General features: G+C 36.0%; 1 protein-coding gene across 1 annotated transcript in view; it reads right to left on the reverse strand.

Annotated features, from left to right (window-relative positions):
* The window catches only part of TMEM232 (transmembrane protein 232), a 171454-nt gene that overhangs the window by 127469 nt on the left and 23582 nt on the right, over window positions 1-20403 (reverse strand). Inside the window, exons 3-7 of the mRNA XM_036020644.1 lie at window positions 15900-16011; window positions 14958-15063; window positions 12464-12621; window positions 9661-9760; window positions 7253-7419 (exon numbers count right to left, since the gene is read on the reverse strand). Of these exons, the coding sequence (XP_035876537.1) occupies window positions 7253-7419; window positions 9661-9760; window positions 12464-12621; window positions 14958-15063; window positions 15900-16011 (643 nt within the window). The remainder of the gene's footprint in view (window positions 1-7252; window positions 7420-9660; window positions 9761-12463; window positions 12622-14957; window positions 15064-15899; window positions 16012-20403) is intronic.

Below are 20403 nucleotides of genomic sequence, written 5' to 3' on the forward strand. Positions count from 1 at the left end.
ACAGACCAGCACTGGTCCAAGCCTGTAAGGATCCAGGCCACACAAGAGGAGGTGAGCTTGAAGGCAATGTCCTGAATCATCCCAAAGCCATTGTCCTGCCACCAGTCCATGCAAAAATTGTCTTCCACAAAAGCGGTCCCTGGTGCCAAAAAGGATGGGGACCGAGACCCTATATCACCTCCTCTCACAGGCTATCAGTGTCAGCTTGTACAGTGCCTGCTTTAGGACCCCACCTAAAAAAGCGTTGTTAATTTTCTGTTGGCTGAAAATTCAGACAACCACTTCTGCTTGAATTTTATGCAAATTTAAGTACACAAGCTCAGAGTGCCTGACCAAGGTCTCTTTGATAACAGAATGAGCTTGAAAGCACGGGCTCCATTTGAGCTGCTCAGAAACAACTTTGTGAGTTTCGTCCTTGTTTTCAGTCATTTTGGGGATGGTTGACTTTGCCATGAAAGGACCTCTCAATACATGTGTTGCTTGGATAATAGGACATGAATCATAGGCTAATGCTCCTAATTTTAAAAAACCTGTGTCTCAGTCTAACCCAATTCCTAGTAACCATTTATAATTACAGTACAGCACAAAATGTCCCAAATTTAGACAGTGCCTTTGGCATATCAATTACTTAAAGCATTAGAGGATGAGATTGCAAATCGCATTTTAGCATAAACTCTGTGTGTTTCCTAGTTTTCAGAAAATTATTTGTACTCTAGGACAACTACAATCATTCTGTAAAGAGTCTACAACATTTAAGCTGAGTTTGAATCTGCTTTCTTCAAGAACTATGTCATTATCATGTGACAACTAGCAAATTCAGCTTTGCTAGTGAGCAAAGGACAAAGTGGAAACTCAACCCAGTGGTTTCACTCTGCAACCACAGAGCTAATTAAAGTGTACCATTTGTCAAAGTCCACGGAAACCCTGTGTCTGGGTCAGCTTAAAAGGTTATTAAAAGGAGAAATGGGTTCAGCAGCAGGGAAAGGAAATGTCCTGTTCTGAAATAGGATCAACAGCCATTTTGTGAGCATTCTAATGTGTATGTACTACAAAATTCTTTCTTTTCCTGCTGCTTTACAAGATTTGGAAAACAAATTAAATAATTATGCTTCTACTCCAATGCTTATAAATATATTAAAAATAAATATTTTGTGTGGCCAAAATATGCTCTCATGGACCTTTTAGCATTACGAAAGATGAGGGCTATAGAAATAAATCAACAAATCCTCTACTATAGCATAATAACAATAAAGAGAGGATAGAGAATGGATACAAATTTATCTTTTACATTCCCGGTTTTTCTCTCTCTTTTCCCTTTTCTTCTCTCTGGAGATGAGAGAGAACATTACTGAATGAATAAATACTCCACTGAACTGGAGAGGCTGGCTTGGATTCATGCTGGAGAAGAGGGGCTGAAACTGAGGCACAACATTAAAACAAGGAGCAAGCGCTGCCTCAGTAGCTCAACCAGCAGTGTTAGCATCACTACAACTGCATTACCTTTTATTTTCTTTATGTTATGAGGTAATGGGAGGAGGAATAGGAGAGTACTAAATCCGATAGGCTAAAATCTGTTCTAATCCCTTCACAGAATGACAACTATAGAGCTAATGTAGAGGTTAGAAAAGATTGAAACAATGCCCTTAGTTCTAAAAGGTGGAAAAAGGCACAGAAACTTAGGGACTTGTCCCACTCTAAGGAGATACATTCTTTTCATGTGTTGACACTTTTGCCCCTTCGAGTTGTAACCCACCTCTCCGGCAGTACGCTTGCATTTCCTGCTGTGTGTGTGCCAAGAGTGCAACAGACTGATTCTTGGAGAAGCAGAATCAGCACTGAAGGTCGCCTGCCTTATCACCAGGACACTCATGTCCTGAGGATCCCGCAGCACCCTATTTGTTTTCAGGAAAACACTCACACCACCCCATTAAGCTCAGCACAATTAAGCACAGAGTTAAGCACCACCATTTACTTAGCATAATCATGTCCTTACATGAAAATTATTATTTATCTGCCTAAGTTAAAGTGAGTTCCTAAATACATTTTTCAATAATCATCATTTACATTTGCATAGCACTTGATAATTTACAAGGTGCATGCTTTTTTTGGAATCTTCACAAACAAGCCTATAGGTAAGTTGATGATGTTGATGATGATGATAATGACAATGACAGTGATGGTGATGTCCCTTTTATTTTTTGGAAGGTCAGTAATAAAAATCAGTTTTTTTCTTGATAACATGTCTCAAAAGTAAAGGTTATTGATTAAGCGACTCAGAGTAGGTTAAAAATGTTGCATACATCACTTTTTAAGTATAGGTGGTATACAATATTCTATTAGCCATGTGAGTTTCAGGTGTTTAACTCAGGGATTCGACATCTGTGAGGTCTCTACCATGTGAGGTGGTGCCCTTCTCAGAGACATGCAAGTGGGATTGGGAGGGCTCAGCCGGCCTCCTCTGGAACGCACAGCCTGCTGCCAAGCTTTCCTCCTCACCCACCGCGCTCTTCCTGTTGCTTAGTAACTTAGGTGATATGTTTATTGTTAAAATACTTTTAAACTTAAAAACAAGATCCCTTTTCCTCATGTAGCAATTTGAGTTCACTAGTAATTAGTAATTAGTAACCAAAGGGTTCAAATTACTCCATATATGTCACTCTTTATATAGATGGTTCACCAAGCAATGAGCCAAAAAGAAAACACTAAAGCCCAATAAGGGTAAAAAGAGATGTTATTAAATATTTTTCCTCATTTACTTAAGTTTTAGTTAGTTTTATTATATTTTAATGTATTTTTATTGAATCTGTTGGGGTGACATTAGTTCACAAAACCATACAAGTTTCCAGTGTACAACTCAACATCATCTGCACACTGCATCCCGCACCCATCCCCCAAGCAAAGTCTCTTTCCACCCCATTTATCCCCCTTTGCCCACCATTACCTTCCGCCACACCCCTTTCCCTGGCTATGATCACATTTCCCTGCTGTCTGTACACGTACATGTGTGTTTTTGCTTAATCCCTCACCTTCTTTCATCCAGCCCTGAAAACCCCATGCCCTCTGGCAACTGTCAGTCTATTCCACGAATACATGCCTCTGTCTCTATTTTGTTCATCAGTGTATTTTGGTCATTAGATTACACATATAAGTGAGGTCATATGGTACTTGTCTGTCTGTGACTGGCTTGTTTCATTTAGCATAATAGTCTCCAGGTCCATCCATGCTGTTGCAAAAGGTAATATTTTCCTCTTTTTATGGCTGAGTAATATTCCATTGTCTAAATGTTCCACGGCTTTTTTATCCACTCATCTACTGATGGGCGCTTGGGCTATTTTCAGATCTTGGCTATTGTAAATAATGCTGCAATGAATAGATGGGTGTATATTCTTTCAATTAATGTTTTGGGTTTTTTTTTCAGATATATTCCCAAAAGTAGGATCACTGGGTCAAAAAGCAAACTCCATACTGTTTTCCACAGTGCCAATACCAGTCTGCATTCCCACCAAGAGTGCACCAGGGTTCCCTTTTCTCCACATCCTCACCAGCACTTGTTGTTTGTTGATTTATTGATGGTAGCCATTCTGATGGATGTGAGGTGATATCTCACTGTGATTTAAATTTGCATCTCTCTGATGATTAGTAGTGAGCACTTTTTCATATGTTTATTGGTCATCTGTACATCCTCTGTGGAGAAGTGTCTATTCAGGTCCTTTGTCCACTTTTTAATTGCGGTGTTTGTCTTCTTGGTGTTCAGTTTTATAAGGTTTTATATATATATTTCTTGAAACTGACACCATGTTAAATGTATCATTTGGGAATATATTCTCCCATCCAGTGGGCTCCCTTTTCATTTTGTTGATGGTTTATTTTGCTGTGGAAGAACATTGTAGTTTGATGTCCCATTTGTGTATCCCTTTAGTTTCCCTTGCCCAAAGAGACATATCAGAAAAATTATTCCTATGAGAAATGTCTGAGATTTCACTACCAATGTTTTCCTCTCAGATATTTATAGTTTCAAATCTGACTTCTAAGTCTTTAATCCACTTTGAGTTTGTTATTTTGTATGGTGTCAGAAGGTGGTCTAGTTTCTTTTTCTTTTTCTTTTTTTTTTTTGCACATATCTGTCCAATTTTTCTAAAACCATTTATTGAAAAAAGTACTAAAAGTACTATTTATCCCATTGCATGCTGCTGCCTCCCCTGTCAAATACTCATTGATCACAGAGGCATGAGTTTATTTCTGGGCTCTCTGTTCAGTTCCATTGTTCTAATACATCTGTTTTTATGCAAGTATGCTGTTGTGATGGCTTTGGTGTTGTAGTGTAGTCTGATATCAGGTAGCACTATTTCTCCAACTTTGTTCTCTTTTCTCAAGATTTCTGAGGTTATTTGGGGTATTTTTTGGTTCTAGATGCATTTTTGAAATACTTTTTTTTTAGATCTGTGAGATATGCCAGTGGTATCTTGATAGTAATTTCACTGACTCTATAGATTGCTTTGGGAAACATGGACATTTTAACGATGTCACTTCTCCATATTTATAAACACAGCATATGCTTCCATTTATGTATATCTTCCTCAGTTGATTTCTTCAGTATCTTATAATTTTTCAAGTACAGGTATTTCATTTACCTCCTTGATTCCATTTATTCCTAGGTAGTTTATTTTGTTTTCTAAATTTTTCTTTCTGATAGTTCATTACTGTGTATGAAAATGACACTAATTTTTTAATCCCGCTACTTTGCCAAATTAATTGGATCTAGTAGTATTTTGGTGGAGTCTTTAGGATTTTCTTTCTTTTCTTTTTTTTTTATTGCTGTTCAAGTATAGTAGTCTCCATTTCCCCCTCACCACTACCCCCACCCCAGCCATCCCCACATCCCACCCTCAATCCTACCCCCTTTTGGCTTTGTCCATGCATCCTTTATAGATGTTCCTTGACAACCCTTCCCCCTGCCCCCATTAACTCCTCCTCCCTCCCCTCTGGTTACTGTCAGTTTGTTCTTAATTTCAACATTTCTGGTTTTATTTTGTGTGCTTTTTTGTTTTGTTGATTAGATTTTCTATATACAATGTCATCTCCTCTGTGAATGACAGTTTTACTTTTTCATTTCCAATTTGAATGTCTTTTATTTCTTCTTTTTGTCTGATCGCTGTGGCTAGGACTTCCAGCACTATGTTGAGTAAGAGTGGTGACAGTGAATATCCCTGTCTTATTCCTGAACTTAAGAGAAACACTTTTTTTTTAACCATTGAGTATGATGTTGGCTGTCATATATAACCTTTATGTCCCCACTTTGTTGAGAGTTTTTATCAAAGATGGGTGCTGAATTTCATGCTTTTAATGCTTTTTCTGCATCTGTAGATATGATTATGTGATTTTTATCCATCATTTTATTTATGTGGTATATCACATTTATTGATTTGTTGATATTATACCAACCTTGCATCCTTGAATAAATCCCACTTGATCATGGTGTATGATCTTTTTGATGCATTCCTATATTCAATTTGCTAATATTTTGTTGAGGATTTTAGCATCTACATACATCAGGGATACTGGCCTTTAATTTTCTTTCTTCGCATTGTCTGTATCTGGTTTTGGAATTAGGATAATACTGACTTTGTAAAAAAATCTTGGAAGTTTTCTTCTTCTAGAACTTTTTGGAATAGATTGAGAAGGATAGGTGTTAGTTCTTCTTTGAATGTGTGGTAAAATTTGCATGTGAAGCCACCTGGTCCAGAACTTTTGTTTGCTGGAAGTTTTTGATTACTACTTCAATTTCATTGGTTGTAATTGGTCTATTCAGATTTTTTTACTTCTTCCTGATTCAGTTTTGGAAGATTGTACATTTTTAGGAATTTATCCATTTCTTCCAGGTAGTCCAATTTGTTGGCATATAGTTGTTTACAATATATTCTTGCTATCCCTTGTATTACCATGGAGTCAGTTGTTACTTCTCCGCTTTTACTTTTGATTTTATTTATTTGAGCCCCCTCTGTTTTATTTTATTTTTTGATGAGCCTGGTTAAAGGATCATCAATATTTTTTTTATCTTTACAAAAAACCAGCTCTTGGCTTCATTGATCTATTGAATTTATTGTTTTTTTAGTCTCTATATCATTTATTCTCATTCTAATCTTTATTATATCTTTTCTTTTACTTATTTGGGCCTTTGTTTTCCCTTTTATAGTTCTTTTAGGTGTATTGTTGGATTGTTTGTTTGAGGGTTTTCTTTTTTGAAGTAGGCCAGTGATGTTATGACCTAAATTTTAGTTAGTTTTAGAAAACCGCAATGAAAACACAGGGAAACTATGAGGCAACTTCTAGATAAAACTATTTAAAAAGATAATCTTCCTGACATTTTCTTAGTTGTTTCAACTTGTGTTATGTTAAATGTATTTTTTTTCTTTTCAGAAAAACAAATCAAATGGAAAAACAAATTTTCTATTTATAAACTATAAAATAATAAGTATATACAACACAAAATAAATAATACAAGAATCAAGTTTTTGCAGTGTTCACTGTTTTGTTTTTTTGGATTATATGTAATAAAAGGAAATAAAGACATATGAACCCCAGAGATTGAAAAGTGCTATTTGATACATACCAACCCATAAAGTGTGTGAAGAATTACATAGCTCACTGTAGTTCTGCTTACATAATACATTTGCATAATAGTTTATTACATACCTAGAAATTATATAGTCAGGATAGCTAGTTTTCTCTGATGTTAATGAAAAATATCTGAGTTCGAAATTAAAATAAGAATTTTCATATATTAGGGATTCTTCTAATTCCTTGATTTTGAACCATTTTTTCAGTTGATTTTAATAGTATATTAAATGTTATTACATATGCTATGAATTATGGCAGCATGAAAATATTACACTCGCTTTCATTAACAGTCTGCACTTTAAACACTCCCCTTTTAATAAAAAAGTAATATCTTAAAATGTTCATTTATAAGTCCAACTAAATTATGTTGCAACTTAAACAGCTGAGAGGGACACTATAAGGAAGAAGGCATTATGGCATTACTGTATTTAAAGTAGTAGTGATGCATATTGATGCTCTGCTACTAATCCTGTTAACTACTTCTTATGGATTCCTGAATTTAGTGTCTTTGCTGTTCCCACTGCCCTCTCCCTGCTACTAAATTCATTTTCAGAATAGCATACTGAATTGGCAAGCACAAATATTTAATCATAATAAACATAATTTGATTCATAATGTACTAGGATAGACTCACCATATCAGAATCTATGTTCTCATATTGGTTCTCATTTTCCACAGGGTTGGAAAATGATCCAGATAATAATTCTCTTTCACATATAATTTCCATGATTTTCAGAATAATTTGCACATTTGAAAAGATGTTTGGATACTTGTCATATGAATCTCCAGAGAAAGAAAGTGCTATTGTAAGAATAAAAATATTTCATTAATATCTTTCATAGTGTTTTATTTATCTTTTAGTTATTAAATATAATTAAATGCAATACTTTGATGCTGAAACTGCTGTACATTTTCCCATCTATTCAAGATTTATAAAGTTATGTGTGCCCCCTAGTGGACAAATAGAAAACTAAAGGTAAATAATTTATACATAAAAGTCCACATAAACTCGGAACAGCAATTGCATGGTAGCTGAATGCCAAATTATGTATAGTTACTACACAACAATGCTTGGATACTTTCAGCTGAAAATACATAAAGTTATAACAGACACTATATTCATAATGCATACTTCAAAATTATAATCCTATGAACAAACTGATATCATTGTTTTTAACTCAACATTCTCCATTTTTATTTTTCAAGATATTATTAATTTTTAAAAGTATACATTTTCAACAGAGCAACAATTATGTATTTAACATAAGACTATGTAACATTTCACAGAAGCATCTTCATGCTGTTTCTTCTATAAGCTTTCAGACAATCCTGGCGTTTCAGTTCATTGACACAGTGGAAAAATTTGTAACAACCAGTCTTTTACTAGATTGCTGTGTGGTGTCTGCTAACACCTGCTATCAACCTGCTGTTAAAGACAGAGATGTAACTTAAGCAAGGCTGTATTTAACAGTGTTTCTTAAGAGGGAAAATTCTGGGGATTTTATTCTGATATGAAACAAAAGTATCAGTTTTCTTGAGATATATCCACAATAACAGTCTAAAGTGGAAACTTCAAGTTTCATTCAAATAACTTTTCAAAATTTACTTGCCACCATCATCTAAATATTTGATGAGTCATCATGCTGAATACTGTATGGAATTAAAGAAAGGATGTTTAACATAATGACGAAATCAAAATGAGAAATATGATAGACATGAATTCCTATTCTGCCAGTCTACAGCCTTGTCTTGGTTTCACACCTACCGGAGCTTGCATTTGTGGTGCATGCCAGCCAGTCTCCAAAATGCACCCACCACAACCTTCTGCTCCCTCCTCCGTGACTTTCCAACAAATACCTTTGTTTCTTGTATCTTGAGTCTCTTCATCCCTTATCCTACAATATACTAATTGTCTCTTCTTTTGACCTTGTTATTTTCACTCAAACTATTGACATATTTCTCCTTCCCTTTACAGATAAGTTGTTTGAAATAGTTTGCCATCTCTGTCTTATGCTTAAACTTTCCCTTCAACCTTTATTTATGTTCACTCTGAATTTTGCTTTCACCTCTCCACTCAGGATGCTCCCAACATCAGCAGCAGCCCATCATCACTTTCAGTCCTACTGTTTCACATTTCTACAGCTCTTGATAATGGGGATCTTCTTGAAATTCTTCCCCTCTCCTTTGGATTTCTATACCATCACTTCTTCCAATTTCCCTCAATTTCCCTACTGTTGTTTATTACTCTAATAATCTGTTAAGTGTTAATGTTCCCCAAGACTCTTTTCCTAGAATTAGTTTACACCCACCACCACCTCCCACCCTCAGGTTGTCTTAACAAGGAAGACTGTCAATATCCATGTTAATATCCATGAAACAAGTGAATCCCAGGCTTCACTTATTTCTCTAGTTCCAAACCTGTGTTTTCAGCTGCTATCCTGGTATATATTCCTAAGTGACCTTCAAATTCAGATTGTCCCATGTTTCTCCAAAATGTTCTGTTTAGAGCACCATTATCTTGAACCTACTAGTCAATATGCAAAACTTAAAGTTCCTCTTGAATCCCTCACTTTCCCTCGTATATGACTCAGATCCAGTAGTTCATCAGGTCCAGGGTCTTTTCTCTAAGCATTTTCAAGGCTATTTTACCCTATCCCATTCTCATTTTAATAGTTTATATAGTTACCATCTCTTACTTATACTGATGTCATAGCTAATTGATCTCCATGTTCACTCTTTCCTTACTCCACTCCAGCATCTCCATCGCCACATGTGTTACCTAACTAAAATATGAATTTAACTGCCTTGAGTCCTAGAAAGGCAATACTATTACATATGAGTCAGTCAAGGTGATAGAAGTAAAGTTGAAAGGCTAAAAGTAAAATCCAAGCAATCTGGTCCAGAGCCTGTACTCTCCAACACTGTACTTATTACCTTTCAAGAAATATAAAATATAGCTTATGCTCTTTATAGTGATAGTCTGAGCTTCTCAAAAAAATAACATAAAACATCTATAAATATAGAAAATAAAAGATAGCCTACCATATAAATATGGTTGAAGCCTAAGTAAATGTTGGTTAAAACTTCCTAGGTGACCATACAGAAAATATATAAACAGTCGTAAGAAGATCAAATAGGCAATCTGTCAAAAGAGAAAGGAAAAAGCATTTTTGTGTTGCATCAATAAATGTTTAAAAACCATAAAGAAAATAAAATATTTTCTTATAACATTTGCTTTTGATGGAACAATTTCAAACTCTTGGGATTTTGTGCTTTTGAAAGAATTTTAAAATATTTATATCATGGTTGAAATCCTGGTTCAGCCAGAAAAACTTTTATAAATCATCTCTACATTATATATAATGACCAATACTGAATGATATTTTGTTCTATGTCCTTTCAAACAGTATTTTTCAAATTGCAAGCCATGCCCTTTAAGTGAGTTATGAAATCAAGTATGAGGGAATTGTTAAATAAAATAAAAGAGAAAATATAGTACATTCACAGTTCCTTCTTTCAGTATATAAATGGGTGTATATTAATGTGTGTACTAGATTGCAACGCTAAAGATATTTCTTCCTATGGGTCTCCATCAAGACAATTTGAAAAACATTGCTTTAGATAGTTTTGAAAAGTATTCTGCCTGTGCATAGTATTCTGTACTAAGATCCCCATTCCCTCAAGAAAAAACAAGTCATCCCTAAATACATAAAACTCAATTCTGTGATGTTTAAAATACATGTGTAGCTAAAACAGTTTCTTCACATGGACTGCAGAAAATGGAATATCTTCAAAACAAAATGATATGCAAAATTTCACAGAAAGTGACTAAAAAAATCCCACCAAGTATGTAAATACAGAGAATATAAGAGCCTAAGTTGCTAAATCATAAGATTATGGAGAACCAAATAATAACAATAAACTATCACTATATCACTATCAAACTATATGTGTATCCAAATCCTCTTAATAATAATGCAGGGAATTATTAGACCTACACGTAAAAAAATTAAAAAATGAGTCTACCCAGTCTCAGCGACTCACCCACAACTATTAAACAAGCAAGAGGCATTACTAGACTTTGATCCCAGAACTGCATATTACACCAAAAACCATGAACTTTCTGTTACAGGAGTGATTTTCCAAACATTTTTATCACACACTTATATCAATAAAATAAATTCTGAGGATGCATCCATCAATATTTGTAAGCTTATACCTAAATTTTAAACATATATCATTTATAGACTTAAAAAATAAATAAAAATAAAATGTCCATAAGGCATATGCAAGATATCCCCTCACACAGGGGATTTTGATGTGTATTGTGCTGCTCCAAAGGACTGAGGTGAAAAACTAGTCATGAGAAAATAATTTAGGATTTTTCAAAAGATTAGAGATTGATGTTGAAGCAAATATTAATGTTTTAAAATTCAATGGGAAAAATAGAAAAATACGTGAAAAGCATATCAGTTTGAATAATCACTGTTTTATACCCCAGTTTGGTCATGAGTTTTGCCTGATCTAGAGGCTATCTCTAGTTATAACTATGCTTGGAAAAATGGTTTTTAAAACTTCCATTTATAATGTTCTGAAAGGCCAGACTTTCACTGAAAAATATTCCTTTCTATATCTCCAAGGAATTCAGGAACTTCCTGTGCAATCTTGACTCATGTCTCATTTGTCTACATGTTGTCTATGCCGCTTGACAACTCAGGCTTTGCCTCCAAGACTACATCTCTGCTGGTCGATTCCCTGTCTCTGCCCTCCCATCTTTCCATCATGTATCCTTTACACCCTTCTTTCCTTTTCTCTCCATCGCTTCCTCTCTTCTAGCCTTCTTTTCTTTCTTTACAATGAAATCATAAAACCACTAGTTAAGCTAAATTTCTCTGAGTACTAATAAATTTTGCAGCAGGCAATCGTGATCATCACAGGGAGTAGAACCACGTGAGATCAGTCCAGGAGCTTAAAAATCAGGACATGCTTGAATATAATTTCCCATCTGATGGCTCTAAATTGGCTTGGAATACTGAGGGAACAACTCCTCGCAAGTTGAGTGAGCATTTTAAAAAATGACCAAGCATCTAAGTTTATCTCTTGGCACTTTTAAATGGAAAATTGGCATTTTAAAATCCTTAAAATAGAGAGGAGAAAAGCTATATATACTCAGATATAAGATTATTCTTGTTTTTTTTATTTATTTTTAGAGAGGGAAGGAGGGTAGAGAGAGAGAGAGAGAAAGGAGAGAGAAACATCAATGTGCGGTTGCTGGGGGCCGTGGCCTGCAACCCAGGCATGTGCCCTGGCTGGGAATTGAACCTGTGATGCTTTGGTTCATAGTCCACACTCAATCCACTGAGCTACGCCAGCCAGGGCTATTCTTGTTTTTTTTTTTTTTTTTTAATATTTTATTTATTTATTTTTAGACAGGGGAAGGGAGGGAGAAAGAGAGAGAGAGAGAGAAACATCAATGTGCGGTTGCCTCTCATGTAGCCCCCATGCCTGCACCTCAGGCATGTGCCCTGACTGGGAATCGAACCTGCGACCCTTTGGTTCACAGCCTGTACTCAATCCACTGAGCTATGCCAGCCAGGGCTATTCTTGTTTTTTTATCTTGATATTATTTTCTTGCAGGGTTGGTGATGCATTTTTTCAAACTATCTTTTTTGGATATCAAACAATAGCACATCACTCCAGTTCAGAGAGCACTGAAACAAATTGCCAAGAAAGAGAATATTCTGTAATGAACCAAATGGAATGTTTAGAAATGAAAATGGTTGGCATGTGGCTCCATATAGCCCATGTAGCAAATAAAACATGTTAAAAATATTTTAAAACATACCTTTGTCAGCTTTATTTCAACCGAATATAAGTATGTCTTTAGGAATGCATCACAGCAGAGTCTATATAAAACTGATTCCGCAAGAAAAAATAAGGCAGGTAGATGTTCATAATCAAAGGAAGCATGGTCCATGGAAATGTAAAGCATATTTAAAGCTTCTGAAAAATTGAAAAGTAATTTATAAATTTCTACAGGCTACAGTTAAATCTTACAATGAACTATTTGCTCAGTCACAAGACCATAGTTTTAAAATAGTTACAAATTCATTGACACCCCTCCCATCAAGAAGTAAAAACCGTGTCCCCTTCCCCTTGAACCTGACCAGACCTTGTGACTGCTTCAACCAGTAGATTGTGGCAAGCATCGCGCTGCATGACTTCCAAGCTAGACCAGAAAAGGCAATACAGCAGTGGATCTTTCTCTTAAGATAGGAGCTTTGGAAACTTAATCCGCCATGAAGGAAGTCCAGCTAATTAGAAGTCACCAAGCTGGAAAGACTATGGAGACAGAAATGATTAGAGATGAGAAAGAAAGTAAGAGAGAGAGGGAGAGAAATGCCTAAGGAGCTCCAGCTGTTCCAGCCTACACAAAATAGATCACTGAGTCATAGACAAAACAGGGTGGAGAACAGGACAGATCTGGATGACAAAAGACAGTGCTAAAGGTGAGGTCTATAAGAGAAAAGAGTAGGAAATAAAGCAGAGAAAACAGGCCCCAGTAGAACTGAACAAGGAAGAATGTAGAGCTAAGGCTCTAGAATTAAAGAAAACTGCACCTCAAGTCATTACAAGATTTTGAGGATCTGTCATGTAAATATCTGAAGAAGAAGGAACAACAAATGCAGAGACTTGAGAAAGGAAAAGCCCTAACACATTCAAGAGACAGAAAGGAGAAAGGGATGACTGCAGCCTAATGAATCAGCAGTGAAGGTGGCCAAGAGCCAGATCATTCAGAGCCTTGTAGCCCTTCATATAAAGTTGGGTTTCATGTTAAATGTAATAGTAAGGCACTGGAAACTACTTAAAGTTTAGAATGGCCACTGCTGCCTGGAGGATGGACAGGAGAATGAGAACTGTCCAGACAAGAGCACAGACAGGACACTGATTAGGAGGGTATTTTGGTTGTGGAGCTGGTAAGAAGAAATCACAGTTCGGGTTTTTCTTTGGAGTTCAGCATCAATGAGTTAAAAGCTTTTGGCTGTGTGTAACAGAAAACTTAACCAAGCGTCTTCCAAATAAGTATGTCTATAACTTCACAAGATCACAGTGGGAAAAAGGCTGCAAGGCTAGCCAATTTCACCTCCCTCTGCATGCATCTTTCCATCTTCTCGGTCCCCAGGTGTGCACGATGATTGTGGTGACCACACAAGCCCCAGACATTTTGCCCTTTCCATGCCATTTAGAGAGGAATCAAGGGGGGGCATTGAGAGGGAAGGGAGCTTTATCCCCAAGCATGTCTTTTTCAAAAGCAACTCAAAAATAAGTATTCCAAGCAGTCTGGTCTTCACATCTCTTGATCAGGACTAGGTCATGTGACTCCCCTGATCTAATCATTGGCGATTAAAGAGGTGTTGCCTCGATTAGTTTAGATCTATCATGATTCATGTCGAGTCTGGAAAAGGCCGGTCCTTTTCTGAATCACAGGACTGCAGAATACCTGAACAAAACTGAAGTTTAATCGACAAAGAAGAGCAAGTGGCTGCTGGTTGTTGGTAAGCCGAGAGTGTTTGCTTCCCTATCATTTAAACATTTAATAGAGGTCAGGTTGTGTATGGCACTGTGACAAAGTGCCTCACAGGCTAGTTAAATACAAAATTGTTCTTACACTTTCTAGTGCTCGAAAGCTCCAGACAGCACTACAAACCCCAGTTTACACGGGGAAACGCTCACTGACCTCATGCACTTAACATTCTAAAAACTCATTTTAGAAGGCACACACATAAAATTTAGGATAGTGATAGAAGCAATTTTACCTCCTTAAAAATAATGGCTTTTAATTTCTTTTTCAGATTGGTTGGAGGGTAGTTTGAAAGGAGACATGTAAGTGAGAAGTGATAAATGTAAAGGTAATGAGTAAAATAGCTGTATAAAATAAGTGAAAAACTAACAGCCATTGGGTTAATGTTTTATGAGTACGAGTTATAAAATACAGAATCAATTTCTTTAAAATATAGTCCCTATTGTAAATGAAAATCACTAAATGACACTTTATATTACTTTTTAATTAGTTGCTAACTTTAGACAAAAGCAATAAAGACTATGCTGAGCAAAAGATTTTAAAACAGTTTTGTAATTAAAAAGTTGAGCAAATTCATTAATTTAAAATTACAAAAGGAACTTTCGTAATGAAACACTATCAGGTATTCTGATAGAGAAAAGCACATTTTTCTTGGATCCTCCACAATTTCTAAATACTGAAGATCTCAAATCATGCCCTCACTGCTGATCTGGAAAACATCTCAGGTAATGAGGAAGAGTTCAGTCACAGCACATACCATCTTGAATTTTTCCTTTGCATTGAGCCAGATATACTATTTCGGTCCAAGCAGTGGGCAGATGCACATGTTTCCCGGTGCCTAAAGTTCTGAGTCCCAATTTTCTCTGTAATGGGGAAACACAGAAAAGGTGAACAAAAAATGTACAACTTATTGATTTCTTTAAATTATTCCTTAATTATATTTTCAAAGTCACCTTCTATGAGGCTGGTGCTCTGTGAGTAGAGTTGTATAAAACTTTCTATTTTTTTATTTTTGCTTTTATTATTTTTATTTATTGACCCTTTTTTGTAAACTGTGTTAGTGTTAAAATGTAGAGAATGCTTGAGAATATTCTAACATTATTAGTTATTTGTTGAAAATAATTCTCACTCTTCACTGTGTAGGGATTTCCTATATTTTTCTCTCATTCCCCCACCAGGGGAATGCACCTCTGGTTTTAGAAGGAAAAGTGTATTGATGAAATGTGATTTGACAGAAATTAGTCTGATACCAAACTGCTGTGAAACTGTGGCCCCTTCGCAGTAGACGGGCAGAAGGTGACAAGCGCAACAGCCCCTGTGCACCGTAGTAAAGGTTAAGGAAAGTTTTCTTTTCTCTTTGGGACAAATCATATCTCAGTTAACTTTTTTAAAAGAAAAGTGGAATTTTCATTATCAAAAAATTATTTTCCAGTCTTTGGTATTTTGCTGCAGGCTCTTCAATTAATGTCAGCAGCTATATTCCCTAATAATTTATGGGAAATCTTCACTCCAAAAGCCATTTGACATTGAAATGTTTGGTTATAAAGTTTAGTTTGCATTAATATTTTTAACTATGACTACTTATAATTAAAGGAAGGTATATTCTTACTTTTTCTTTCAATATTTTAGAACAAGTAATCAATCCACCAACTAGAAGAAAAAGTTCATATACCAAGTAAATCAAATAGTGTAACATTACCTTACATCTGAGAATGGATTTTCTAGCTAGGTTCAACAATTCTTCCTTCTCTTTTGGATTTTTTGTTTGGTTGAATCTCAATATGAATTCTTTTGTGATTGAAAATGGGGGCCTAAACAAAATAAATCAATAATTATAGCTGTTAGTTCCAAAATTTAATTAATCAACTTTCAGTAGTTAAGCATAACTATTTTCTTTAAAAGTACCTTATATGAATGTTTCACACACAAAAAATCAGCAAAATTAAAAATATATGTGTACAGGCCTCCTAGATGAATCGTATCATACTTAGCACACTTGGATTAAGAAACAGAATTTTCATGATGTCAAAGAACTTTGCAGCCTCTGAAAAAACACACCTGAGATGATGCCAGAAATCTTGTTGATATATGCTTTCTTCTTGTGTAAAACCTGATTTATGTCCTCACATGTGTGAGTGTTGGCTTGATTTAAGGTAAACCTTTATTCCTGCATGTAAGCAGAATCAGTCTGAATTTGGCTAAGTGTGCAGGGGAGGAAAGATGTACGTAGTAAGGTCAGATGGGAAGCTATTACAGGGTTTTGATAAGGGACATGGCCTGAATTAATTTAAGTTCTAACATGACCATCCCAATGCTGGTTTGGGAGCTGAAGTGTGGGAGGTAGGACATGGCAAGGGAGGGAGGACACGTACTTAGGTGAGAGGAAGTGATGGCGAGGACCAGGGTTACAGCAATGCAAGTAAAGAAAAGAGTTTGAATATTGGATACATTCTGACATTAGCCTAATGAATTAGAAAGTAAGTGTGAGGAGAAAAAAAGGAGTTGTGGTGGAACTGAGTAACTGGAAGGATGGAATTGCCATTTACTGAGGTGGGGATGATCGCTACAGGAGCAGATGTGGGGTGAGGGTGGAGAATAAGTTCAGTGTTAGATACCTTGTATTTGTGATGACCATGGGCATCCAAGTGGAGATGTAGAGTAGGTAGATGGATATTTGAGTTTAATTTCAGGAAAAAAATTCAGGCTTGATAGATCATTTTTTAAGTTATTAACACACATGAGGTATTTAAAGACTTACAAATAAAAAAGATCCCATGGGGAAAGTATAGAGTACACAAGTATTTCAAAGAGAAGTGACACAAACAAATTGAGTGTGTATGCCAGAAAATGAGTAGACTGATTATAATAATGTACCACACAATACAAGATGGGCATGGGACCAAAAGTGACATCAGAGGAAGAGTGAATAGGTAGTAGAAGCAGGGAGTTGTTCAGTGTTGTGGTCAAATAATTGTTGGGATCATTCAAAAGAATGATTCAGAAGAATAAAACACATTTTAAATGTTTTATTATTTATGCTATTACAGTTGTCCCAATTTTTCCACTTTTTCCCCTCTCTATCCAGCCTGCCCTTCACTTCCATAGTCAGTCCCCACACCATTGTCCATGTCCATGGGTGCTTCATGTATGTTCTTTGACTAATCCTTTCACCTTCTTTCAATCTGACCCTGCCTCCCTCCTCCCCTTTACAGCTATCAGTCTGTTTCATGTTTCTGTGCCTCTGGCTCTATTTTGTTCATTAGTTTATTTTGTTCATTAGATTCCTCTTATAAGTGAGATCATAAGGTATTTGTCTTTCACTGACTGGCTCATTTCACTTAGCATAACAACCTCTAGTTCCATCCATGCTGTTGCAAAAGGTAGGAATTTATTTTTATTTTTTCCATTGTGTAGTATTCCGTTGTGTAAATGTACCAGTTTTTTTAATCCATTCATGTACCAATGGGCACTCAGGCTGTTTCCAAATCTTGGCTGTTATAAATAGTGCTGCTATGAACATATATTCTTTTGAACTGGTGTTTTGGGATTCTCAGGGTATATTCCAAGTGGAGGAATTGCTGGGTCAAAAGGCAGTTCCATTTTTATTTTTTGAGGAAATTCCATACTGTTTTCCACAGTGGCTGCACCAGTCTGCATTCCTACCAACAATACAGTAGGGTTCCCTTTTCTCTGCTAAAGCACATTTTTTAACATCTCACTATATTCAGAATTCACTGAATTAGATGCTCTGTGGGGTATAGAAAGGAAAGCATGATTAAAAATTAGACTTTGCCTCCGAGTAATTCACAGACCTATTGGAGAGACATATGTACTCAAAATGAATCACAGTGCCACCTAACTGCAGGATAAGCAGAGGTAATGACATGGGGTCCTATAAACTAGACCAAATACAGCTGTCCCAGAGAAGAACAATGTTAAAATAACCAACTCTTTTCACTGACATCCTACAATTGATGTTCATTCAAGTCATATATTTAGTAAGCACTTATTGACTGCCTCCTGTATGTCAGGCACTAAGCTTGGAACTGGGGATACAATGGTAAAATAAACAAACAACCCTGCTCTCATGGAGCTCATAATGAAAAAGAGAAGGAGTTGAGGTGCTAGAACTCACAGACTCTGCTAAAATTATTTTAAATGAGTAGCTTCATTCTTGATTTTCCTATCTTTATGTATGGACATGGTGAAGTTTGGCTGAAAATTCTCAGTAGTCATCTGGGTGACATACAAGGTCTTTCCAGAAGGTACTGAGCCATGCAATATGAAAAATAGAGACATTTGTTGAAGAAGATACAAGATACAAGAAATATCGTACATAGGACAATGATACCTCAGTCCCCTTCAAAGTAGGCACCTTGGAACCTCACACAGTTTTCCCAGTCACCATCAGCTGCCCTGTCATATTTTCTTGATCTCATCAATGCTTTGAAAGCTCTTCCCTTTCAAAGGTGATTTTAGTTTTGAGAAAAGCCAGAAGTCACAGGGTGCCAAATCTGGGCTGCAGTGGGGCTGAGTCACCTGGGTGATTTGATGTTTTGACAAAAAATTCTGCTCAAGACGTGATGCATGAGTTGTGTGCTGTCATGATGAAGCTGCCAATCATCAGTTGCCCATAGCTATGGCCTTCTGAATCATCTGAATAGTTTCATAAGAGGAATGTTCAAGCTTGACACAAAATTTGATACAGATTCATTGCTCTACTCAGTCATTTTGAGTGTGACAGCCACACAGTACACATGCTCACTCAATGACATCTTCTACCCACCTCTGACTAATACAATGAAATTGTCATTGTTCACACATGTACATTCCAGTCCCCTCTCCTTGGATGCCAGTTTACATCAATGTGCACAAACCATTCTGATTATATTATCAATAGCTGACTTCTTCCGGACAGACCTTGTGTCTTTCATCTACATGGATCTATTCTGAAAGAGCCCAATATAGCTTTAACTTTCCCATTTGTACAAAGTTCCATGTGAATTATGAGAAAGTAGCCTCTTTATTTATTTAATTTTTCATGAATTTCATTATAACTTAGATTTTATAAACATATTAACATATGCTGTTTACAACAGACCAAGCTTTCAGATGTGCATGAAGAAAAAGACTGCCTCCCAACACTACACTCCATTTGTACCCATCAGAAATAGCCAAGATTAATGGTTTAGTATGTATCCCTGCATACCTTCCTCAGTGCTCCCAAACATAAGCCAGCCCACATGCACTCTTTTAAATGAGTGGAACCATGTTTATGGCATTGTAGCATGCTTTCCCCATTAAATTTATCAGACATTCCTCAAGTCCAGCTGATCCTAATACGTGGTTATAGGATGTACACAACAAATCCAACAACTCTTCCATTGGTTGACATTTCCCGTTACTTACTACATAATTTTGCCTATGTTGACTGATGCTATAATTTTTACAAAGGGCCTGATATTCATCAGGTATATACTATTCTGATTTATCAATTACCACACTACATCAATAGTTAAATGTTTTGACTACCAACTCTGCTTGTAAATATATTTATAGAAGAAAACGTGTAGAATGAAAGAAAAATTTCAAGTGATAGAACATATTTTCAACACATAGACAAAGGCTTATATCCAGAGTATATAAAGAACTCCCAAACAATAGAAACACAGAGAAGAGACTTAAACAGGCAATTCACAAAAGAAGAAATCCAAGTCACCTTTACATATGTGAAACAATTATTGACATCAGAAATGAGGAAATCCAAATTTAAACCACAGTGAGACGCTACTTCATATCTACCATAATGACTAACATTAAAAAAAATGGCAATCCCAGGAATTGAAGAAGATGTAGAGTGATAGAAACTCTCACAGCTGCTGTGGCAGTGTAAACTGGTGCATCCACCTTGGCAATCAGTTGAATGTTACCTACCAAGATTGAAAGGAGACATACCCATTGACTTAGCAATCCTACTGCTGGATACATATCCAACAGAAATGTGTATGTGTTCACCAAGGGACAGGTACAGAAAGCTCAAAGCAACACTTTCATAAGAGCTAAAGTCTGGAATCAAACCAATTCTCTATCTTATGGAGCAAAAAGTGTGGTATGTCTGTGAATAAAATGTGAACAAAATCATTCTCTCCTTTTCTATGGACAAATTTGATCTCAGGTTAGTTTTCTCATTTCATTCCCATAAA

Source organism: Phyllostomus discolor, chromosome 3 (assembly GCF_004126475.2).
Source record: "Phyllostomus discolor isolate MPI-MPIP mPhyDis1 chromosome 3, mPhyDis1.pri.v3, whole genome shotgun sequence".
NCBI lineage: Eukaryota > Metazoa > Chordata > Mammalia > Chiroptera > Phyllostomidae > Phyllostomus > Phyllostomus discolor.